We start from the raw sequence: 25,893 nt of genomic DNA, 5'->3' as shown, positions 1-25,893 counted from the left end.
CCTATCTTGGGATTCAAATCACTAAAGAATTTCCCTCTCTTTTTCAAGCCAACTACCCCCCTCTTGTGGCCAAACTCCGAGCTAACATTCAGTTTTGGAGATCGCTCCCTATATCACTGATTGGCAGGATTAACACCATTAAAATGATATTTCTCCCCCAGCTGTTGTACCTTTTCCAGTGCCTCCCCGTGTTTTTGCCCAAATCATTCTTTAAGAAATTAGATTCTATTATCCTCTCTTTTATTTGGGACTGTAAAAGTCACAGAACTAAAAAAGCTCACCTCTGCAAACCGAAACAAGATGGTGGGCTTGCTCTCCCAGATTTCTGTCTCTACTACTGGGCCTCTACTATAAAAATTATTTCGAGGTGGCTGCAATTGGAGCGGGTGCAATGCCGCCCATATAGTCTGGGTGCAGTGATCCTGTCTCCAGTGTCTTTAGATAAATCTATCTACAGCGGAAGTGTCACCATACATAGTATGATCAGAATTTGGAAGCAAATTAAGACGCATTGCGGGACCAGTCAGCCCTCCTTCCTACTCCCCATTGCTAGGAACCCTTCATTCCTGCCATCCCAACTTGATAATTAGGGATGCACCGAAATGAAAATTTGTTGCCGAAACCGAAGCCGAATATTATTAAACACTTGGCCGAATACCAAGTACCGAATACCAGATATCATTGTTTAGTTTTTCATTAGTTTTTGCAGATGAACCCCCTCCAGATTAGTGTTGTCATGGTATCAAAATTGGGACCCACTGTGCGATACCAATTAAAATATCATGGTTCTGAGTAGTATCACGATATCACAACGAAAATGAGGCAGATGTGCCTTTTGTCATTTATAAAAAGATAAATCACTTTTTTATAATACATCAATGATATTTCAATGGAATAAATTACTTATTGACTTATTCATGCTTCAAAAACAGCATCAATAAGTGATTAACATAGGGGGGATCAAAATAAAATAAATAAATAAAATAAAAATCAACCAGCCACTCTCCTCACCTGACAAGTAATGAACAATCCCTAAAGTGCGGTGAGGTTTGTGGGCCGTTACTGCCAGAAAGAGAGAAATGTGAAAGGCTTGTTTCTCCTCTGACACGCCACATACCTGTGTTCGGCTGGCTCAGCTGTTCAGGTACTTCTGGGCAGTCATGACACCAAGAAGAGGATATTATTGGTACTGACTTCTCCGTCGCCCGGTAAGCCGATGGCCGCCATATTTGACAGGAATACATTAACGTTACTGTCTGTGTCTGTGACCCCCGTTCAACCCACAATCGGTGGGATTCCCCTTTCGCTTCTGCTGCTGGTTGAAATATGTAGGCTGCTCGCACAGCGTGCTGAATGATTTAAGCCTATTTTGCTCGTTCAAAACTATTTTTAGTTGCAAATGCGAGTGCCGTGACAGACGGATCGCCACACTGCCGACATTTTACTCTGCCGGTCATGGCATGCCGTTTGACTGCATTATCAAAACACGCCGCTATTATTCGGCCTTGCTTTTAACTTATTCCACCGAATACCGAATGTGTGTTTTTTTGCAATATTCGGCCGAATATATTCGGTTACCGAATATTCGGTGCATCCCTATTGATAATGTATTCTTACAATGGAGGGATTTGGGTATTCGTACAATCGGCAACCTTTACCTGAATGGAACCTTTGCCTCATTTCCTCAGTTGCGAGAAAAGTATAAATTCCCTTGGAGTAATCATTTCAGGTTTATGCAAATTAGAGACTACGTGCGCACCTACTTTCCTTCTTATATAAGTGCCTCACCCTCGCTTCTAGATAGGTGCCTTCTTCAAAACGCAGGTCCTGGTAGAAAGGTGTCACACCTTTATAACTCACTACAATCTGTCAAACCCCCCTCTATGTTAGCAATTAAAACTGCATGGGAGGATGAGTTGGGGATGCAGATCCTTGAAGGAGTCTGGGAAGAGAGCCTTGAACAGATCAATACCTGCTCTATCAACTCTAGGCACTGCCTCATTCAGTTTCAGGTTCTCCACAAACTCAAAAATTTTTTACACAAAATTAAAGCTTCACAGATTGTTTCCAGACACTTCCCCACAATGTGATAAATGCAGCATAGCTGAGGCAAACCATGTCCATACTTTCTTTTCCTGTCCCAAGTTAGAGAAATTCTGGGCAAAATTTTTTAAAGCGTTCTCTGACATTCTCAGTACCCACATTGAACCTGATCCTGTCTTTATTATACTGGGAACTTCGGATTCTATATCAGTATTTAAAAACTCACAACAGCAACTCATTTCCCATGGTCTGATTACAGCCAAAAAATTGATACTGACTTTCTGGAAGAAAAAAGAAGTTCCCACCTTTAAGCTGTGGCTCAACGAAATGACAAATACCCTTCACCTTGAAAAAATAAGGTTTTCTTTGAATAAAAGAGAGTCACAGTTTGACAAGATTTGGCTGCCCCCCGTCCATTACCTAACAACCCACAGTGGATACTCCATATAGCCGACTGTCCAACATTATTTTTCACCTTTTTTTTTTCTTTTAATAAAAAGATTATTTTCCATTGCTACTTGTATTGTCATATACTATATGCTGAGCAGAAAAGAGAGAGGGAGGGAAGGTGGGTGTGATTAGGGGTTTTCTTTTCTATCCTGATGTGTAGGTGTCTTTATATTGGATATTATGTTGTATCTTGTTTTGTTCTCCATTATGGAAAATGTACACCGCACTTATGTCCTTCATCCTGAAATGTCCTTTTTTCAATAAAATATATTTGACAAAAAAGAATATCATGTCGTGGTGACGTTTACATAATGGCATTTTGCGGCGGTGGTCCGGGGGCTCCCCGGTGATGGGAGAGGGAGATGGGCAACCTGGAAAAGGCAGGGTGAAAAAGGAGCTCATGCCTCCTATAAAGTGGAAGTGCCCAGAGCTGCCACCCGTGGTCCCGGGCAGGGCTTGAGACTTGGGATCCACTCACCTATGGTCCCGCTCGGGCCTGACCTCCGCGGCCCCCGGCCTGAATGGATGCTCATGTGCGGCTAGGAGTGGAGAGGAGCGCGGAGGTCAGGCCGGGCGGGCCGACACTGTGTATCCTAGAATGAGTGCTCAAGTGTGGGTGAGAGGAACGGAGAGGACCACAGAGGTCAAATAGTGAAATTTAAGGATGCCTTCGGTATGTTGTTAATGTGATTTTATGGGCAATTTATCAGTCGAGGTCTCCTCCTCTGCAAAGCAAACTGACCCGGTGGCTACAGGTAATAGCGCAGTTTTGAAACCACTGTTTCTGAAGTTGGGATCTTTTTTTTTTAAGTTATGTGCTCATTGTCTTTTCTGTCTCTTGCAGGCTACCAGGAGAAGCGAACTGGCCATCAGATATTGTTTGTGGAAATTTGAAAATAAAGTTGACTTTCGTCTCTTCATTGTGCACACTTACACACGAAATAGGGTAACAGTCAAGCTAGTTTTTAATGTTAGCATTGATTTCTCACATTGAATGGTAAAATATTTGTAGTTTGAAAAGTCCGACCTAAATGGATAATGGTTGTGGATAACGAAGCATATGAATACGTTTGAACGTCGCGTGGTGGTCATTTTCGATTACAGGCCGACGTCTCAGCGACGTCTTGGCAATGAGCAAACATTCTCCCTGCTATGTGTTAACAATCTAAACTTGATACATCGGGACGACATCGGGCAGATGTGCTATCTGGGGTGAGTGCTGATATAGAGTATAACATCACTGGGACATGTAACAGCAAAATCACTCTGCTCACAGGTGTTATAAATATAAATACAACCATTAATTAACCAGCTGTCACACTCGTTACATTGACGCAAACTGACACTAGCGTTACACCAAGAAGATGGATATTTTCCCTAAATAACATTTGAATTAAATTATGAGTGGTCGTCAGGAGAGAACGAGGAAAAGGAAAGCCAGGATTCTTCAGTGCAGACCTCCAGGTATGTTTGTATCCAGCTGTGCCAACATCCAGGTTTGCCAACGTTTCATCAGCCGAACTGGACGAAGTTACACAGTTGCAGATCAATGTAAATACAAAGTAGCTTGTGAGTTCCTGGCGTGTGTGCTGCGGAACTGTTTTTTTTTTTTTTTTTCGTGGAACTACATAACATACTTAAATAATTTATTTCATCACCTTGTGGTAACATTTCCTTACTCAGCATTGCTGTTGAACTGTTGTATAAAAGCAGTATCACACTCAAGGTCGTGACGTTGTACTGTATATCGTCACACGGCTGTAATTGTCTTCAACACTCGGCCTGCGGCCTCGTGCCACTGTACCCATGACCGAATCACAGATATACAGTATCACTCCCTCTCGTGAGATATTGCTTAATTAAATATATATATATATATATATATACATATATATGTGTGTGTGTGTGTGTGTGTGTGTGTAAGGGATAATAGTGAGCCGGTGACTGTTGAAAATAACTCCCAACAGGGGAGGAGGGTGGGAGTGGATGAACCCGGTTAAAGAGTACCCGCCCGGATGGGACGCTCTAAAACTAAGGCGAGCGCGCCCACAAGGAGGCAGGGATCATTTCATTGGTCAACAGTAAATCTGGCATTTTATTGGTTGGGGGATTTTGACAGGGTTGTTACACAAAAAAAAATCCAAGCGCAGGGCAGAAATCTGAGAGCAGAAATTCCACAAGCGCACAGAAACAGTTTGAGCGCGAGGAGAAAAGCTGAAGCTTGAGCAGGAAATCTGTGCGAGCAAATGGTATCTGAGTGCAAGCAACATGGTATCTGAGTGCAAGCACACAGTTTGAGCAGAAACAGAGTAGATCCAAGTGCAAGCAGAGGCTATCTGAGTGCAAGGGCAGGGTTTTTGAATGTGAAATCAATCAATAATGCTCTCAAACTGATAGACCACTCTCTTGAATAAAGATAGGGATAAAGCTCCATAGAAAGCACATCAGAAATAAATTCTGCAATCTCACCTTAAACTTAGCTGGTTCTATCATTTCACAAAGCCCCCGTGTTAGAAATCTCGGTATTTTATTCGATCCTAATGTCTCCTTTGAAGACCATATTAATAATATAACAAAAACAGCATATTTTCACCTACGTAATATTGTCAAGATTGGTTCCATTGCTTTTGTCTCATCCCGATTAGATTATTGCAATACACTTTTCTCTGGCTTACCAAATTCAACCATTAGGAAACTACAACTCATTCAGAATACTGCTGCCAGGATATTAACCAGAACCAGAAAATTTCACCATCACCCCTGTTCTCATTTCATTACACTGGCTCCCTGTACACACTAGATCGGACTGCAAGATTCTGCTTTTAACTTATAAAATATTACACAGACTTGCACCATCCTACTTATCATTTCTACTTACTCCACATTTATCAATCAGGCCTCCACGATCCCATAATGTCGGTCTCCTATCCATCCCCAAAATTAATAAATCATCAGCAGGTGGTAGAGCCTTCTTATACCGAGCTCCTCTCCTTCCCATTCAAATCTGTGAAGCCAACACAGTCGATTCCTTCAAAAGTAAACTCAAAACACACCTTTTTGCATCTGCCTTTAACATCACATAGTCTCTGCGCTGTTTAGTTTTTTATATATACAAGTGCCAATGTTATTTTTGTTTTTCTGTTTTTTGCTTTGTTTTCATTTTGTTTTGTTTGTTTATTTTGTTCGACATAGTCATTTCACTTGTTTTTATATATTTTATTTGTTGTGTTATTTGTAATTTGCTTATGTGTTTTTATGCACAGCTCATTGAGGCATTTTTGTGATTTTGGGCTATAATAAATTTTTTGACTTGATAACCAGATGGCATTATTCTATGCCAAGATGACGTTGGCATGAGATGTTTGGAAGATGCTGGATTTTGATTACTTAACACAACTTTAAACCAACAAAACATCAGTGTCATCTGTCGTCAGTGTTCTACGTCAAATTGATGTTGGCATTTGTCCTGACATTGAAATTTGGTCACCTGACGTCACAATCTAGATTCAAATCAAATTCCAATGTTTAACGCAGTCAGTGGCCAGCTGGGAAGATTAATTTATCAGCTGAAGCAATAAGCATAATCCTGAATATGGTGGGTTTATAGGGTGACTGTTTGCATTTGATTTGCACATTTATAAATGAATATAATCTCTTGAGGTTTGTTTTTCTTTTTATTTGCATTTAAACAATTTTCCTATTTAAATATTAAAGTATATGAGATTGGTGGTTATTAAAATGTTCTTAAGCATAATTTATTTTTAATTTGGTTAATAAGCCTTAATAAGAGAGCATCTCTATTTTCTCTTTTCTACCTACTGTAAAGTGTCTTTTTCTGTTATTGCCTTCACTTACTCTTGCTCAACAGAGAGAATTCAAATACTGAGAGGGAAAGAAAAGAGTGACAAATTCAAAAGCTCCAGGATCAAGCCAGTGTCATATATAAGTAGCCATAGAGATTCCAGGTTTGCATTTTTTATGTGGTGTTGGGCTGAGTCCCTGCTCACAAGCGTCGAACTCAAAGGAGCAGTAGCCTACCTGTGGTGCGATTCTTGAAGGCCAGGCTCTCAAAGGGAGGGATGTCTGGGGTCTTGGAGATGATCTGTGTGTAGTCAGATATGGCTCTGGTAACAGGGTCACGGACAACCACAATCAGCTTGACATCCTGCGACATAGCATGGACTCGGGCTGGTGTTTCCACAGCAACAAAATAACGAGGTGTCTTTTCCATCACAATCTGGCCATCTAGGGCTTTGGGCATCATACTTCTGAAAGTACAGAGAATATATTTTTAACCACTGACAAAATGCCAGTAAAACAGCAGAAACTGGTACTTTCATTAGCAACATTTGTTTTTTTAACCAGATCATGAGATTGCACTTGCAGTATAAGATAAGATAAGATAAGATACACCTTTACTGATCCCACAATTGAGAAATTCCAGTGTTACAGCAGTAAAGGGGAAAGAGTCAGATTATAGATTTCAAAATCTAAACTTAAAAAACTTAAAACTTAAAAACTAGGCATGCAAAATAAAGTATAATAATACAAGAAACAGCGATAAATAACAACAACAACAACAATAATAATAATAATAATAATAATAATAATAATAATGAGAAGTGGATAAAAATGAGCAGTGAATAAAAATGAGCAGTGGATTAAAGAGAGTGTCCATGGTGTCCATAAAGTGTCTATGGTGCAGTTTACTGTGAGCAGTGCTGGTTTTGTAGCCTGACAGCAGCAGGCAGGAAGGACCTGCAATAGCGTTCCTTCACACACTTTGGGTGAATCAGTCTATTGCTGAAGGAGCTCTCCAGAGTTTTTATCTTCTCCTGCAGGGGATGGGAGTCATTAGTCCTCAGAGATGACAGCTTGGCTGTCATCCTCCTTTCTCCCACCACCTGCACAGAGTCCAGAGAGCATCCCACGACAGAGCTGGCCTTCTTGATCACCTTGTCCAGTCTCTTCCTAGGTGCAGCCGAGACGCTGCTGCCCCAGCAGACCACTCCGTAAAAGATGGCTGATGCCACCACAGTGTCAAAGAAGGTCTGTATGTAGGTAGATATGATATGCAGGCAGCATTAAATAGCGATGAAATAAGCCAGTTGTAAGGCAGACAGCTAACAGATTAGATTTCTAAATCGCTGAAATCAGTTAAACATATTTCAATTTATGTGTTAGTGTCTTCAGCTCTACAGCCTGGTCCTTTTCTCAAAAACATCAAGAACCACTGAACTTTATTTCAGGACCAGGAACTTTATTTTATTTGGGATTTAGTAAAGATTCTAAAATTAAGAGAACAAAATGAAGCTGATAATACAGTTTTTTCAATAATTCGCCATATTTGCCAACACAGTATAGCAAAATTGATTTTTAAAGGAAAGTTAAACATTTTGTGAAACAAAGTTTCCCAAACATTGTTTTCTTAAAGACGGTAGATTAAAGAGTTGATACAGCTCAGGTGGTAGTTAGCTTAGCTTAACATAAAGAGCATGAAGCAAGGGAAAGTGAATTGCGTTTCCTAGGATAGCCAAGGAATGGCCCGCCCCACTCTGCCTGACTCCGTGTTTGTTGAGCTTACCTCGACATTCTTACCCTAACGCTAACCAATTCCACTCCTCTTGCCTAAATCTAACTAATCATATCTTAGGATTCACAAAGTAGCCAATGGAAAACAGGCAATGCAATGCACTCAGCGATCAGAAACATTTTACCAATTAATTAAAGAACCACATAAAAAGAATCAGTATGAAGACACAAATAATTAAGGTGCACTAGAATGCATTTGCAAAATCGTGGATTAGTGACAAAGGTTTTTACAATATCATCACATTCAGGCACACAGAAGTTGCCAGTGCATTTTAGTTTACATCTGTTGAAGTAACAATGGTAATTACAACAATTGTGGTTGGTTAGATTATCAAAAAAAAAAAAAATATGGCATTCACCTGCGCTTCATGACCTGCCGCTATTTTATGCATATCCACGTATGCACACACACACACACACACACACACACACACACTCTGCTAACCTCTGCTAACCTCTGCCTCCACACCAGAAGCCCAGAAGATGAGACTAATTTAGAGATAAATGGGGGCCCACAAGACTGGCTGGGCACTTGGGGACACCTGCCAACACACATGCCACACACCTGAATGACTGACCACACACACACAGCCTCAGCAGCATGGTCACACAAAGCTCTGAATTAGCATCTCAGCTTGTTCCAACACAGCTTAAAAGCTCATACAGGTGTGTTTACAGGTCTTATCTTTTTAACTACATGTCATGTATACTTGTATACTTGTTTTCGCTGACCATTTTCAAATGGATGTTGTATAGTTTTAGATTTTTAAAGGTAATTCCCATTAGTTTCCATGCAGTTTCCTTGCAGATTTAAAAACAAACAAACGTGAATTTAACTTTGAAAAAAAAAAATAGATTTGGTATTTACTGCGATGGATTAAATAATACATATTAGTGTGCTTGGATTAGCAAGATATGGTTCAGCAAGTGGTTTCCATTTATTTTGAGTATTTTTTATTTTAAGGTGATATGGTTGTTTAATATGACCATAAAAATACACACAAATCTGTAAAACACAACAGCATGGTTAGTGAAATTGTTACTGTGATGTCAAGTACCAAAATTGTAATAAATGGGATAAAACAGACAACTCCTATTGGTCATTTAGGCTTTTGGCTGATATGGATTTATGAATGTCAGATTTCAATTCCCCAAACCTCCAAACAATTACAAAAACTCTCTGTTTTACCAGAATTTGTTTGTCAATCTGAACTTCTTAACATGTACAGATTAAAAATGAAAACCTTACACCTGCAAGTAGTCAACCAACATCCTAACACTCCCTGAAAAAAAGTGTCAGAAATGGTTGTTCATTTCGATAATATGGCAATTTGCCTTCTTTTGGCACAGGCAGAGCACTCTACTGGACTCCATAGGCAATACTCCACCAATCAAGAGCACGCGTTCACCCACAAAGATTTGCACAAACATAGCCTGAATAGATGCACACCCTATAGGGGCGGCTGTGGCTCAGAGGTAGAGAGGGTTGTCCACCAGTCAGAAGATCAGTGGTTCAGTCCCCAGCTCCTCCAGTCTGCATCCTCGAGCAAGATACTGAATCCCAAATTGATCCTGATAATGCTTCCATTGGTGTGTGTGAATGAGTTAAAAACTGAGTAGCAGGTGCCACCTTGTATGGTACCCTTAGTCACCAGTGTATGAATCTGTGTGTGAATCAATCAATCAATCAATCAAATTTAGAAAGCCCAATATCACAAATCACAATTTGCCTGAGAGGGCTTTACAGCATATGACATCCTTCTGTCCTTAGGACCCTTGCAGTGGATAAGGAAACCCCCCCAAAAAAACTTTACCGGGGAAAAGAAATGGTAGAAACCTCAGGAAGAGCAACTGAGGAGGGATCCCTCTTCCAGGATAGACAGAGGTGCAATAGATGTAATACAGAACAGATCAACATGATGAATTAACAGTATATGACACAATGAGACAGAAAGAGAGACGGAGACAGAGAGAGATGCAGGACAGACCGTAATGACAGTAGCTTACAACATTAATTAAAGCAATAGTATTAATTACAGCTATTGTGGTACAATATGTTGAAAGCATATATTAATGTCTGATGGTATACATATGTGACAATAATCATATGTGTATAATAACAGTAGGAGTATGACTAATGATAACAGCAGCAGGAGGCATCAGGCAGGACCACGGCAGCAGCACAACCACACACGTCACACTATCCAGGCACCCCTGCAATATAAGTTAACCTGCGAGACAGTGGAGCATAAAGGCTCTGAAGCTGAGCTAGTGACATGCAGTACAGCCGAGTTAGCGAGATGCAGTAACAGGACATGAGTGTTTGTTGGGACAATGTTGTCCTCACAGAATTGCATTACAGACTACATACAATTCTGTGAAGACAACATTGAAGACAAGACATTAAAGGCCTTCTTAACAGAAAGAAGAGGGTGTTCATGTCCAAGGATCACGAGGAACTCAGGGCGGTTCAGAAGGAGCTCAAGAGGAGACTGAGGGAGGCCAAAAACAGCTACAAGGAGAAGATTGAGGCCAAGATGGGACAGAACAACACAAAAGAGGTGTGGAATGAGATGAGGACGATGACAGGATGTGGGAAAGCCACACCTGGAGTCAAAGGTGGCCCAGAATCTGTAACAGAGCTAAACTTAGGCCCCCTTTATATGACAATGATTTCAACTGAAAATGGTAAACTTTAGTTGCGTTTTGGTTGATGGTTTACACGACAGCAGCGTTTTGGATGCCTGAAAACCCAACGATTCAAAAACGGGTTCCAGAGTGCAACTTTTTGGAAACGTTGTCATGTAAACTTGCAATATGCAGTTCCTCTGAAAACGACTTTTTGCACATGCGCATTACGGTTCCAGTCACTAGGCAAGCTGATCATCACAACCACAATGCCGAGCTCTGTTTGTGCTCACCCTGTTGATTTGAAGTGAAGTGTAGATCTGTTACTGTAGCAACTCCACCTCATCATCCATCCAGACAAAGTTATCTGGGCATGCTTTCACCATTGTGTCTTCTTTGTTTTGGTTTGTAATCACCATGTTGTAGAGGAAAGCGCTTCAGCGCAGGCACATGGCGTCATGCCGTGGTGTTGCTTTGCAAATTTACACTGCCACCCATTGCACTGGCGTGCATACTACAGCGTTTCCAGTAGATTTTGCGGCTCCGTGTGAACGGGGATCGTTTCAATAATGTTGTCATATAAACGCATAAGTTTTTTTAAAATGCAAGGGACAGACTTTTCCTTTTGTAAAGAAACCGTAGTCATCTAAACAGGGCCTTATTCTTCAGTAGGTCTGAGACAACAACACCCCCTGTGAGCCCAGTCTGTGGATCTGAATCCCCACCCACCATCACTGTACCCATTCACACTTCTGTTGTAGACTCTGCTCCCCTCCCCAGCAGCGACCTGTCTCCCTCCCCCTCCTCCTGCTCATCGACAGCTTCAGCTGACAGCCCCTCCTCACCCCAGAGAGCCCCCCCTCTCCCCACTGCCCCCCCTTCACTCCTCAGCCTCCCCTCACCCCACTGGCCCACTTCGGACACTGACACAACCACAGAGGCTACTGCTCTCTGCCTTCCTGCACCCCCTGCAATTCGCTTACCAGCAGCACATTGGTGTGGAGGATGCCATCATATTTCTCACTCACAAGGTCCTGTCTCACTTGGAGAGTCCTGGAAGCAATGTAAGAGTCATGTTCTTTGACTTCTCCAGTGCCTTCAACAGCATTCAACCCAGCCTCCTGAGAGACAAGCTGCTGGATATGCATCACTGCCTGGATTTTGGATTATCTCACGGGCCGGCCACAGTACATCAGGGTGGATGGCTGCATATCTGAGGTGGTGTCAAGTAACACCGGGGTGCCCCAAGGAACTGTTCTGGCACCATTCTTCTTCACCCTCTACACCTCTGATTTACAGTTCAATTCTGGCTCCTGCCACCTCCAAAAGTTTTCTGACGACTCTATAGTCAGATGCATCAGCAACAGAGTTGGGTATAACAACATAAAGCGTTAGAATACTTTGATTACTTTTGCAGTAACGAGTAACCTAACGTGTTAGTTTGCTGTTTGAGTAATCAAATACTTAAGTACATTTTCAAACAAGACATCAGTTACTTCCGTTACTTTTAGAAACAGCAATGGCTGTCATTTGGTTCTAATAACGGAGATAACGTTAAACCTATCAGTCTGAAAGAAGCCAGGGATCTTGTGGCTCGCTACGTGGTCGGAGAAATACTGCCGTTGTCTACGGTGGAGACTAAATAGGTGGAGTAGGACTTGCTGACAGACATATTTCAGACTCAGCTACATTTGAAGCGCCATACGTAAACTATCAAGCTACTGTATCTTCCACAGGAAGTTCTGACAAATGTTTCAGAATAAAAGCGTATTTAGAAAATGGAGGGATTCTCTCAGCTGAGGTTATAAGGGGCTTTTAATTTGAAACAAGTGTTGAGTTTGAAATGATGGTGCGATATGTTAACTTTATAAAGACAACAGAGCGGATAAAAAGTAAATATAAACACAGAGGGATTAATAAATAACGGACCGTCTATAATGTAGTTTGTTTCAAATGAAGCTGGGAGCCTCTGCAGTTGTGGTGAGTAAAAGCCCCGCCGCTATTTGTCAATGTTATTACTTTATGTCCGACCGTGAGCATGTACCATTGTTTGCTTGCTTGATGCTAATGACAGCAACGTTAACTCAGTGGGTTGACAGACAAAGTGCCTCTGCTGTTTCACACCATCATTTCCCCCTTTTACTCTGTGTGGTAACATCCCTAGAGGAAATATTAAAAATGCTGGGGTGTTGTTGTCATACAGTTGTCTACGGCAGCAGATCGTTATGTGTTTCTATTGGTCAAAGTGATGGCTGTGACGGGAGAATTGGATCTCAGTGAAGGGCAAGTGGTCCATAACTTTAATTTTGGAGACAAAAAAATGTAGGCTTAGCGCCCTGTGGTCCATTGCCCAATAGGAAATGTAGAATACTCAAAAGTACTTTAAAAGTGCTTGAGTTACTTTTCTCAGGGAGTAACGTTGGAAGTACTTTTAAAGTAATTGAGTTACTTTACTCAGGGAGTAATGCAGTAAAGTAAATGGTTACTTTTCTAAAAAGTAACACAGTAACGTACTTTGATTACTTTTAAAGTAACCCTTACCCAACACTGATCAGGAATGATGACGAGGTGGAGTACAGAGGACTGAATGAAGGCTTTGTTGCGTGGAGCAATCGGAACCACCTTCAGCTCAACATCAGCAAGACTAAGGAGGTGATGGTGGACTACCAGAGGAACCAGAGGCAACCTGCCCCAGTCACCATCCAAGGCGAGGAGGTGAAGGAAGATGGTAGACTCATACAAGTACCTTGGGGCTTCAGATCGTTTGGTGTCTGTAGTGGGCTCCTCAAGACCTTCTATCAGTCTATGGTTGCCAGTGCACTCTTCTTCTTCTTCTTCTTCTTCTTCTTCTTTTTTTTAAAGATATGTTTTTTGGGCATTTTGCCTTTAATGGATAGGACAGCCAAGTGTGAAAGGGGGTGAGAGAGAGAGGGGATGACATGCAGCAAAGGGCCACAGGTTGGACTCGAACCTGGGCTGCTGCGGCAATAGCCTTGTAAATGGGGCGCCTGCTCTATCCACTAAGCCACCGATGTCCCCAGTGCACTCTTCTTTGCTATAGTGTGCTTGTGGGGTGGAATTAAGACTGGTGAGGTCAACAGGATCAACAAGCTTGTGAGGAAGGACCTGGACAGTCTGGAGACAGTGGCTGAGAGGAGGGTGAAGGACAAAATCTGTGCAATCCTGGACAATCCCTCTCACCCCCTGCAGGATGAGCTGTGGCTGATGGGCAGCCGATTCAGACGCTCCTTTGTGCCCACAGCCATCAGACTGTACAACAGCGGTTTGGCTTAGCTACATCTAGCTCTGAACGGACCTATCTTGCATTTGTCCAGTAATGACACTTTATCTGCCACCTGTCACTTTATTCCATTCAACACCTTGCCTGCCATTTTTTAGTCACTTTATTCATCTGATGTAGCAATTTTACTGATGTAGCAATTTAATGGATGTAGCAATTTTATTTGATCTTTTATTATCTATTATTATCTTTACTTTTTATTTTTTCTCTTTAATCTTATTCTATTTGATGTCCTTGATTTTGTCTTGTGCTGCTGTGATACTTTAATCTCCACCCTGGGGGATCAATAAAGTATATCTTATCTTATCTTATCTTATCTTATCTTATCTTATCTTAGCAAAGGGGAGAGAGAGAGAGAGAGAGAGAGAGAGAGAGAGAGAGAGAGAGAGAAGGAGAGAAGATGCTCGGTGTATTATAGGAGGTCCCCCGGCAGACAGTCAGCCTAACTAGGGGCTGGTCCAAGGCAAGCCTGAGCCAGCCCTAACTATCAGCTTTATCAAAAAGGAAAGTCTTAAGTCTAGTCTTAAATGTGAAGATGGTGTCTGCCTCCTGGACCGCAACAGGAAGATGATTCTTTGCAAAATGGTGCCTCTAGTGCAGACGCCTGTTACAGCAGCTCCTGCTCACTGCCGAGCTTTTCTCAATCTTTTTCTTTTTAACTTTCTCACTTTGAGTTTCTTTTAAGTTTGGCTAGCTAGTACTTATGTTTTGCTTTGGTATGGAGACAAAGACTGCTCTCTTTATAGCGGTCTTTCTCCCTTTTTTTTGCTATGGATGCGATCGTGTGCAGGGATCTGGCGTCCAGCTGTGGCTCCATTGATTGCACCCAGGACCAGCTGTTAGCGCTGCGTCACACCATGGCGCGGCCCGAGGAGAGGCATGACATTCCCAGCGAGCTGCGGAGAAGGAAACGGGGATGTTACGTTGTACAAACCCGTCCTCCCATCCGTCATCATGGGGAACGTAAGACTGTCCCCAACAAGATGGATGAGCTGTCGGCGCTGACTCGCCATCAGAGGGAGTACCGGCAGTGCAGCGTGCTGGTGTTTACTGAGACATGGCTGAACGCGGAAGTACCAGACACAATCGCCGCGCTGGACGGATTCCAGCTCATCAGATACGACAGGACAGCGGTAAGAGGAAAGTAGGAGGGCTGGCTGTGTTTGTGAATGATAGATGGTATAACTCTGGGCACATCACTATCAAGGAACAGCATTACTGCAGGGACACTGAGCTGCTGGCTGTTGGCATGAGACCATATTATCTACCCAGGGAGTTTTCTCATGTCATTATGGTAGCAGTGTATGTCCCTCCGTCTGCAAAGGCTGAGTCTGCTTGTGACATTCTCCACTCTGTTACAAGTAGGCTGCAAACACAGCAACCTGAGGCCCTCCTTCTGATCTCTGGGGACTTCAACCATGCCTGTCCATCCACCACCCTGCCCACCTTCACCTTTTATGCCAACACCAAGGAGGCATACCACTCATCCCCCCTGCCCACCCTGGGAAGAGCTGATCACAACCTGGTTCATCTTCTGCCTGTCTCCAGACCTCTGGTGCAGAGGGAACCAGCAACCACCCGCACTGTGAAGAGGTGGTCTGATGAGGCCGAAGAGGCCCTGAAGGACTGCTTTGAGACCACTGTGTGGGAGGTACTCAGCGATTCCCATGGGGAGGACATTGACAGTCTGACATCATGTATTACGGATTATATTAACTTCTGTGTGGAAAGCACTGTACCCACCAGGACTGTACGCTGCTTCTCCAACACCAAACCCTGGATTACTCCAGATATACACTGAACAAAAATATAAACGCATGGAGCACATGGGGTGGCTAATCACCTCACATCCTGGATCCTGGACTACCTCACGAACCGGCCGCAGTATGTCAGGACCCAGGATTGTGTATCGGACTTGGTAATCTGCAGTACAGGGGCCCTGCAGGGGACGGTGCTGGCACCATTCCTCTTCACCCTCTACACTGCAGAGTTTTCATACGACACCCCCATCTGTCATCTGCAGAAGTTCTCTGACGACTCTGCCATTGTCGGCCTCATCACAGATGGGGACGACAGGGAGTACAGAGAACTGAACCAGGACTTTGTGGACTGGTGCCTGAGGAACCACCTTCAGATCAGCGCGGGTAAAACCAAAGAGCCGATGGTGGATTCCCGCAGGCGCAGACTCCTCCCCCCAACACCGGTGAACATCCAGGGAAGGACATTGAGATGGTGACATCTTATAAATACCTGGGTGTTCATCTTAACAATAAACTGGATTGGACTGATCACATAACAGCACTATACAGGAAAGGCCAAAGCAGACTCTACCTGCTGTGGCAGCTCAGGTCTTTTGGAGTGCAGGGGGCGCTCCTGAAGACCTTCTTTGACACTGTGGTGGCATCAGCCATCTTTTACGGAGTGGTCTGCTGGGGCAGCAGCGTCTCGGCTGCAGATAGGAAGAGACTGGAAAAGCTGATCAAGAAGGCCAGCTCTGTGGTGGGATGCTCTCTGGACTCTGTGCAGGTGGTGGCAGAAAGGAGGATGACAGCCAAGCTGTCATCTCTGAGGACTGATGACTCCCATCCTCTGCAGGAGGAGATAAACGTTCTGGAGAGCTCCTTCAGCGATAGACTGATTCACCCAAAGTGTGTGAAGGAACGCTATTGCAGGTCCTTCCTGCTTGCTGCTGTCAGATTACATAACCAGCACTGCTCACAGTAAACTGCACCATGGACACTTTATTGACACTATGGACACTTTATGGACACCACAGCTGTCTGCTGTTTTGCACATACAATCACTTGCACTAGATGTGCTCCCTTTATCCACTGCGCATTTTCATTCACTGCTGCTCATTATTATCCACTTCTCATAATAATTATTATTATTATTGTTATTGTTATTTATCGCCGTTTCTTGTATTTTTGTACTTATTTTGCATGCCTAGTTTTTTAAGTTTTAAGTTTAAAATCTGACTCTTTCCCCTTGACTGCTGTAACACTGGAATTTCTCAATTATGGGATCAATAAAGGTGTATGTTATCTGATCTTAATGTGTGTCAGATCGGGAAATGGTCAGTCTGATTAGAGGCTGCCCTACAGACTATACATGACACGGACTGAGGCACGTTCCGGGCACTGAGTCATGGATGTCATTGTAGAATTAGTGAATCTGTGATGGATATAATTGTGAATGACCACGATGTGCCTGCATCTGGTCCCACACCACTAGGACAGCTTCATCTGCAGGTCATGAACTGTCGAATTCTTGAGTTTATTGCTTGACACCGACTGAAATATTCTGACTTTATTTTTTTATTAGTGTATTTACGCGCCGTTTATGCCCTTTTAAATATATTAATGGTAGTGCGTGCATTTACTACGTTCCTGTTTGCGTACGGTTTGGTCATTAATGGGGGCTGTCTGATTTGAAGTATGTATAAGTCATGTAGTATTCCCTTTTAATTTATTTTATATATTATCATTATGTTTTTATTTATTTATTTACTTTTTTGCAATAATGTTAGAATTTCTTTAATTGTTGTTTACATGATCACCTGTTCCCAGTGGACATGTTAATCAACCATTGTGGAGGGAGCACAAGACATGCAAAAGGCTGCTTCTGTATTAGTGTGCATATGATAAATGACAATGCAGCAGGGAGATGGATTTAGGATGACACTGCAATAGAGGCTGCAAGAGTTATCCTTTGGATAATATGAAGTCAGGCAGAGAGAACTAACCAAGAAATTCCCCCTCCGACCCAGGAAGGGCTCAAAAATTAGTAATATTGATTCAATTAGAAGTTTATCCATGAATGCCAATATCATGATCTCAAGTATTTTAGAGGGCTTCCAGCACCCAGCATCCCTCTGTCCTTCACTCACTTTAATATGAACTCTGTTTATTCTGCTTCAACTATACACGTACTATCAATTATTGTCCATGTTATATTATCTATTTATATATATATTTATCCTTATTTTATTTTCAGTATACATATACTTTTTTATCCATTTAAAACATTAATTTCATTACTTACAGAGGCTACCTGTACGCTATAACTCAGCAAATGTAAGATATAGTTTCCTACAAAGGAAACACTTTGCACATCTATAAAACAAGACAGGTGTGTTGGAGAAAAAAGACCAAAGAAGTAGCAAAAGGACTCCCGCACACTGTCCAACTTGCAATAAATCATTTATTTGCGACGTTTCGGTACTAGACCTTCATCAGGCAAATAGTTTTTTGTTCATGAGAAGGCATCTTAAATAGGGAGTGGTCATTTCTCCACGACCAATCCCATTCCCACGCGTAAACACAGAGGGACAAAATCATCATCGGGTAATTTAACCACACAACACAAAGAGACAGTAAATAAACAACAAAACGCTTTGTGTGACATCAGTCTAAAGTAATCCCCACATGTCCAGAAGAGAAATGCATAATATAGTGAATCGATTATAAATAAATCAGTATTTCAAAATATTTTTTAGCAGATAGGTTTACATTCTAAGTTAAAAACAAACATATTTAATGAACAAATCTCCATATCTAGTATAAAAAGGCACATCTATCATCAAAATATACATATAATAACAATGATCCAAAGTTCATTTTGTTCATTTTGAACTACACACACTTACAATGACACTAAATGACAAAACCAACACATTATGGCTGCGCCTAGTTTCTGAAAAATGTGGAATCTGCAAAAGATTTTGTCATCACCAAGATTTTTCACTAATCTGAAGGGGCTCAAATTTTTTATTTTTTTTTTTTTGCAGCAAAAATGCATACATACATAAATGGACATAATCAGCAGGTCACATTGTTAGATGAAACTGGTGATATATGTCCATATTCATACGTATTCAGAACTGACTGGAGCTGGATAAGAGAGCCCCTCAACAATGTTTTCCTTTCAAGCAAATGGGACATCAAGATCCATGTTTCAACACAGCATTCAGTATATGATCACAGAAATATATTTAGGAGCAACTCATCATTCAAACCCTTGGGAGCCAAAGTTTGGAGGGTATGAATCCAGTAAGCCTCACGTTGCTTTAGTAGCTTGTCGTGGTCACCTCCCCTAGGTGGCAGGTTTACCTGTTCAATGCCACAGAAACGTAAAGAGGAGATATCATGGTGAGCATCATTAAAATGCACAGCCACGGGATAATCTCGGTCATTTCTACATATAGAGCTTTTATGTTCACTCATCCTCTGTTTAAGTTTCCTAGTTGTTTTTCCCACATAAGCAAGACCACAAGGACAGCGTATCAAATAAATCACGTGTGTTGATGCACAAGTGATCACACTGTTGATGGAAAATAATTTGCCTGTGGGGGGATGGGCAAAATGGCTTGTTTTCATCATCATCAACGGTAGTTGCCGTTGGGGCGGACCAGATGATCCCTTATATTTCTCCCCCTTTTATTTACAAAGAGAGGAGGATCCTTGAACAAGGAGGCAAGTTCCGGATCAGACTTTAGAATATGCCAGTGTTTTTGAAAAACAGATCTTATTGCGGTGGAGTGGGCCAAATACTGAGTGGTACACATAACGGAGAATTTCTTTTGTTTTATAGCGCTCTTTTTTAACAACTCGGAGCGCATCTTTTTGAGAGCCAATTCATATGCTTGATTAATCCACAAGGATGGGTACCCTCGCTGCGCAAATCTATTCTTCATATCCGTTGCCTTCTCAGTGAAGTCCTCTGTGGAATTACAGATTCTTCTCAATCGGAAAAACTGACTGATAAGAAGACCCTTCTTTAGGGGCGTGGGATGACAACTGGTGGCCAACAGTAAAGTGTTTTTATCTGTGCCTTATGATTGATAGTTGTGATGAGAGAGCCACTGTTTTTAATAACTCACATATCTAAAAAACTGACTTTTTCATCACTGTAGTTTGACATGAAATGTAAATTACTGTCAAAACTGTTTAGCAAAGTAATGAAATCTGCCAGTACATCAGGATTTCCATTTTATACACAAAAGATGTCATCAATGAACCTGTACCATTTTATAATCTTGAGCAAATGTGTGTTTTTGTCCAGATTAAAGACGAAAAACTATTAAAAAAATCCAACAAATAAATTTGCATAATTGGGTGCACAAATGGTGCCCATGCTTGTACCTGAGACTTGTAGATAGAAATCATTTTCAAAACTGAAGTAATTGTATTTCATCACAAAACTAGTCAAATCAATAATGAATTGATTAGGAGGGTTCGATGTACTGTCTCGGTCTTGTAAATAAAAACTTAACGCCTCCAAACCCCCCCCTCGTGGGGTATGTTTGTGTAAAGGCTTGTGATGTCAAGGGTTAACAAGAGGGCATCATCTGGCAAATCCCTAAGGTCTGAAATTTTATCAATGAAATCAGTGGAATCCTTGATGTAGGCTGGCAGAGTCTGGACGAAAGGTTTAATAAAAAAATCGACAAACTCAGACAAAGGAGACCATAATGAATCTGTTTGCGCCACAGTGGGCCGACCCGGAGGATTGGTGAGTGATTTATGCACTTTAGGCAAAGTATATATCACAGGCCGTATTGGGTGCTTGCAATATAAGAACTCATATTCTGATTTGGTGATCCAACCTCTCTTTTTGGCATCTTCAAGATATGAATGCAATTCATTTTGAAAGGAGATGGTAGGATCATGATTTAATTTTTTGTAGAATCTAGTATTCAACAATTGAGAAAGAATTTCATGTTTATACTTTTCAGAATCTTGAATACAGATACCCCCTCCCTCATCCGCTGGTTTGATGACAATATCCTTGTCATTCATCAGTTCATTCAAAGCCATTCTTTCACTTTCAGTCAAATTGGGAGGGCTGGTGTGAGGCTTAACAGTCATCTGCAAAATGTCCTGCTCCACAATGCGACAAAATGTGTTTATGGACGCATTGTTAGTGTTGGGGCAGAAAGTGCTTTTGGCTTTAAAGACAGGAGCATGGGCGGCACTAGCCGAGTCTGTGTTTTTAGAAAAGAAGTGACGTAATTTAATCTGTCTGAAGCACTTAAAGAGATCCACTTTTAAACCAAAGACATTAAGCCCACTGCTGGGAACAAAGGACAGTCCTTTGGACAGGAGGGATATCTGGTCATCAAAGAATTCCTTAGATGAAATATTAATTACCGTGTCCTTGAGTTGCTGCGTGTCCACGGCCTGCGCCCGGTGTTTGGATGCGCGTTTGCCCCGTCCGCATTTCTTCGTCCTCTTAGGCCTGGTTTCTTGTGGTTGTATAAAAAAGAGGGGTTGCTCGGTGGGAATCCAGAGTCGCTGTCAAAAGTGAAGTCACTATCCATGGAAGAGTCTGTGTGGTTGTCAAATTCTCTCCGGTGGCTGGATGCTTGTCGGTGCGCCCCCCTAGATTTGTGCGCACCAGCGCGTAATTGTGTGTTAACGGGTGTCTGAGAAGACGACACCTGTTCCTTTGATTCCCAATGATAAATCTCGTTTCTCAGGTAATCTTCAGTGTCACGTTTGTACTTTTTCAGCTTATTGCTGAGCAGCTTCTCCTTGTATTTACTGACAGCGTCTTTTATAGAGCTCTCAATGGAGGGGAAGGTGGACCCATAGGTTTTTCTGAGATTATCTTCTTGTTTTTCAATCTCAGTTTTCACTGTGCTTGCGTCAGTAGAGACTTGGTCAATTATGAGTAACATTAAATCGAGAGAGCATTTATTTAAAATCTCTCCCCATCGTTTGACAAAGTTCTCATCAGATTTCCCTATTGTTGGAGCCTTTTGAATGCGTAAGCCCCTAGGGATTTTCTTATTTCTCCAATATTCGCTCAAAGTTGAGCCATGCATGACTAGGCATGCCTCCTTTAAATACAGTCTTTCCAGCCTTAATTTAAGATCATCGGAGGACTCCACGCCCTCCATGCAGACGGCAGGGAATAGAATTCTTTGTGCGTCTTCGCTGGAGAATTCAAACGTGGCTGCACAGTTGTGGGTCAGAGCGTTGATATCTTGAGAAGAGTTCATGGTGAAGCTTGAGGAAAACTCGTTGTATAGATTCGCACATCTATAAAACAAGACAGGTGCTTGTTGTTTTATAGATGTGCGAATTGTTTCCTTTGTTCGAAATCACAACAACCCTGCTGTTTTTCTTCAGCACTCTATTGCTTGCAAAAACAAGTTTCTCCGTTATGTGTACCACTCAGTATTCGGCCCACTCCACCGCAATAAGATCTGTTTTTCAAAAACACTGGCATATTCTAAAGTCTGATCCGGAACTTGCCTCCTTTAATGATAAAATGAAAACCAGTCAAGTAACGCAGACACGTTTGCACCCCCTCCCTAACGGCAACTACCGTTGCGGTAGTTGCGCGCAGTGCAATAACATGATGAAAACAAGCCATTTTGTCCATCGCCACACAGGCAAATTATTTTCCATCAACAGTGTGATCACTTGTGCATCAACACACGTGATTTATTTGATACGCTGTCCTTGTGGTCTTGCTTATGTGGGAAAAACAACTAGGAAACTTAAACAGAGGATGAGTGAACATAAAAGCTCTATACGTAGAAATGACCGAGATTATCCCGTGGCTGTGCATTTTAATGATGCTCATCATGATATCTCCTCTTTACGTTTCTGTGGCATTGAACAGGTAAACCTGCCACTTAGGGGAGGTGACCACGACAAGCTACTAAAGCAACGTGAGGCTTACTGGATTCATACCCTCCAAACTTTGGCTCCCAAGGGTTTGAACGATGAGTTGCTCCTAAATATATTTCTGTGATCATATACTGAATGCTGTGTTGAAACATGGATCTTGATGTCCCATTTGCTTGAAAGGAAAACATTGTTGAGGGGCTCTCTTATCCAGCTCCAGTCAGTTCTGAATACGTATGAATATGGACATATATCACCAGTTTCATCTAACAGTGTGACTTGCTGATTATGTCCATTTATACAGTACAGGCCAAAAGTTTGGACACACTTTCTCATTCAATGCGTTTTCTTTATTTTCATGACTATTTACATTGTAGATTCTCACTGAAGGCATCAAAACTATGAATGAACACGTGGAGTTATGTACTTAACAAAAAAAGGTGAAATAACTGAAAACATGTTTTATATTCTAGTTTCTTCAAAATAGCCACCCTTTGCTCTGATTACTGCTTTGCACACTCTTGGCATTCTCTCCATGAGCTTCAAGAGGTAGTCACCTGAAATGGTTTCCACTTCACAGGTGTGCCTTATCAGGGTTAATTAGTGGAATTTCGTGTTTTATCAATGGGGTTGGGACCATCAGTTGTGTTGTGCAGAAGTCAGGTTAATACACAACCGACAGCCCTATTGGACAACTGTTAAAATTCATATTATGGCAAGAACCAATCAGCTAACTAAAGAAAAACGAGTGGCCATCATTACTTTAAGAAATGAAGGTCAGTCAGTCCGGAAAATTGCAAAAACTTTAAATGTGTCCCCAAGTGGAGTCGCAAAAACCATCAAGCGCTACAACGAAACTGGCACACATGAGGATCGACCCAGGAAAGGAAGACCAAGAGTCACTTCTGCTTCTGAGGATAAGTTCATCCGAGTCACCAGCCTCAGAAATCGCAAGTTAACAGCAGCTCAGATCAGAGAGCAGATGAATGCCACACAGAGTTCTAGCAGCAGACCCATCTCTAGAACAACTGTTAAGAGGAGACTGCACGAATCAGGCCTTCATGGTCAAATAGCTGCTAGGAAACCACTGCTAAGGAGAGGCAACAAGCAGAAGAGATTTGTTTGGGCCAAGAAACACAAGGAATGGACATTAGACCAGTGGAAATCTGTGCTTTGGTCTGATGAGTCCAAATTTGAGATCTTTGGTTCCAACCGCCGTGTCTTTGTGAGACGCAGAAAAGGTGACGGATGGATTCCACATGCCTGGTTCCCACTGTGAAGCATGGAGGAGGAGGTGTGATGGTGTGGGGGTGTTTTGCTGGTGACACTGTTGGGGATTTATTCAAAATTGAAGGCACACTGAACCAGCATGGCTACCACAGCATCCTGCAGCGACATGCCATCCCATCCGGTTTGCGTTTAGTTGGACGATCATTTATTTTTCAACAGGACAATGACCCCAAACACACCTCCAGGCTGTGTAAGGGCTATTTGACCAAGAAGGAGAGTGATGGAGTGCTGCGGCAGATGACCTGGCCTCCACAGTCACCGGACCTGAACCCAATCAAGATGGTTTGGGGTGAGCTGGACCGCAGAGTGAAGGCAAAGGGGCCAACAAGTGCTAAACACCTCTGGGAACTCCTTCAAGACTGTTGGAAAACCATTTCAGGTGACTACCTCTTGAAGCTCATGGAGAGAATGCCAAGAGTGTGCAAAGCAGTAATCAGAGCAAAGGGTGGCTATTTTGAAGAAACTAGAATATAAAACATGCTTTCAGTTATTTCACCTTTTTTTGTTAAGTACATAACTCCACATGTGTTCATTCATAGTTTTGATGCTTTCAGTGAGAATCTACAATGTAAATTGTCATGAAAATAAAGAAAACGCATTGAATGAGAAGGTGTGTCCAAACTTTTGGCCTGTACTGTATATGTATGCATTTTTGCTGCAAAAAAAAAAAAAAAAAATTTGAGCCCCTTCAGATTAGTGAAAAATCTTGGTGATGACAAAATGTTTTGCAGATTCCACATTTTTCAGAGACTAGGCACAGCCATAATGTGTTGGTTTTGTCATTTAGTGTCATTGTAAGTGTGTGTAGTTCAAAATGAACAAAATGAACTTTGGATCATTGTTATTATATGTATAATTCGATGATAGATGTGCCTTTTTGTACTAGATATGGAGATTTGTTCATTACATTTGTTTGTTTTTAACTTAGAATGTCAACCTATCTGCTAAAAAATATTTTGAAATACTGATTTATTTATAATCGATTCACTATATTATGCATTTCTCTTCTGGACATGTGGGGATTACTTTAGACTGATGTCACACAAAGCGTTTTGTTGTTTATTTACTGTCTCTTTGTGTTGTGTGGTTAAATTACCCGATGATGATTTTGTCCCTCTGTGTTTACGCGTGGGAATGGGATTGGTCGTGGAGAAATGACCACTCCCTATTTAAGATGCCTTCTCATGAACAAAAAACTATTTGCCTGATGAAGGTCTAGTACCGAAACGTCGCAAATAAATGATTTATTGCAAGTTGGACAGTGTGCGGGAGTCCTTTTGCTAAGATATAGTTTCCTAAAAGTAGAGGATGGTGAGTTAATATGAGTATGTAAATGAGTGTGTTTTTAATTGTTTGTGCTAGAAGATAATAGTATATTCTATGGCAGTCACCTATAAGAAAATCACTGAGGGGCTTTTAATTTGAAATGATACAGGAAGTGTAGTAAGATAAGGGCATGATACTCATGTGAATTTATTCATTTTAATGAATGAAGATGAAAAGAACAACTTGCTTTGCTTGAAATGAGCAAATACCATTGTGAAGCAGAGGGTATAATGTGCTTCCTTGATATGCTTACTTTGCCCAATTAGCCCAAGGACTACTGAAAATCAAGGCCCGCCGCTATTACAGTATTATGGTAATTGTTTTCCCATTAAAACGAGGGACTACAGGAGAATGAAGTAAATAACTTCACAATAATGGTGCCGTGATAATGTTTGTCTGCAGCACTGAATGGATTAGAAGACAGATTCACTTAAACAGTGAGGGCAGCTGTTGATCAGATGGCTTGCACCGCTTTTGCTGTAGGGGATGTGGGTGCACCAGAGTTGACAGGCTGGAGGCAGAATGAAGCACTGGTGTGGAGGCCTGCGGTGATGAGGACACTGATGAGGCAGAGGCTGAGGCATATCCAGGGACTGCATGGAAAAACAGAGTAGCCGGGGACTG

General features: G+C 41.9%; 1 protein-coding gene across 1 annotated transcript in view; it reads right to left on the bottom strand.

Annotated features, from left to right (window-relative positions):
- hs3st3l (heparan sulfate (glucosamine) 3-O-sulfotransferase 3-like) overlaps window positions 1-25,893 on the bottom strand; it is a 71,484-nt gene that overhangs the window by 5,703 nt on the left and 39,888 nt on the right. The window contains exon 2 of the mRNA XM_049563927.1: window positions 6,532-6,761. Within this exon, the coding sequence (XP_049419884.1) occupies window positions 6,532-6,761 (230 nt within the window). The remainder of the gene's footprint in view (window positions 1-6,531; window positions 6,762-25,893) is intronic.

The sequence above is a fragment of the Epinephelus fuscoguttatus genome, linkage group LG20 (genome assembly GCF_011397635.1).
Source record: "Epinephelus fuscoguttatus linkage group LG20, E.fuscoguttatus.final_Chr_v1".
Taxonomy (NCBI): Eukaryota; Metazoa; Chordata; class Actinopteri; order Perciformes; family Serranidae; genus Epinephelus; species Epinephelus fuscoguttatus.
This window is presented reverse-complemented; position numbering and strand designations above follow the sequence as displayed.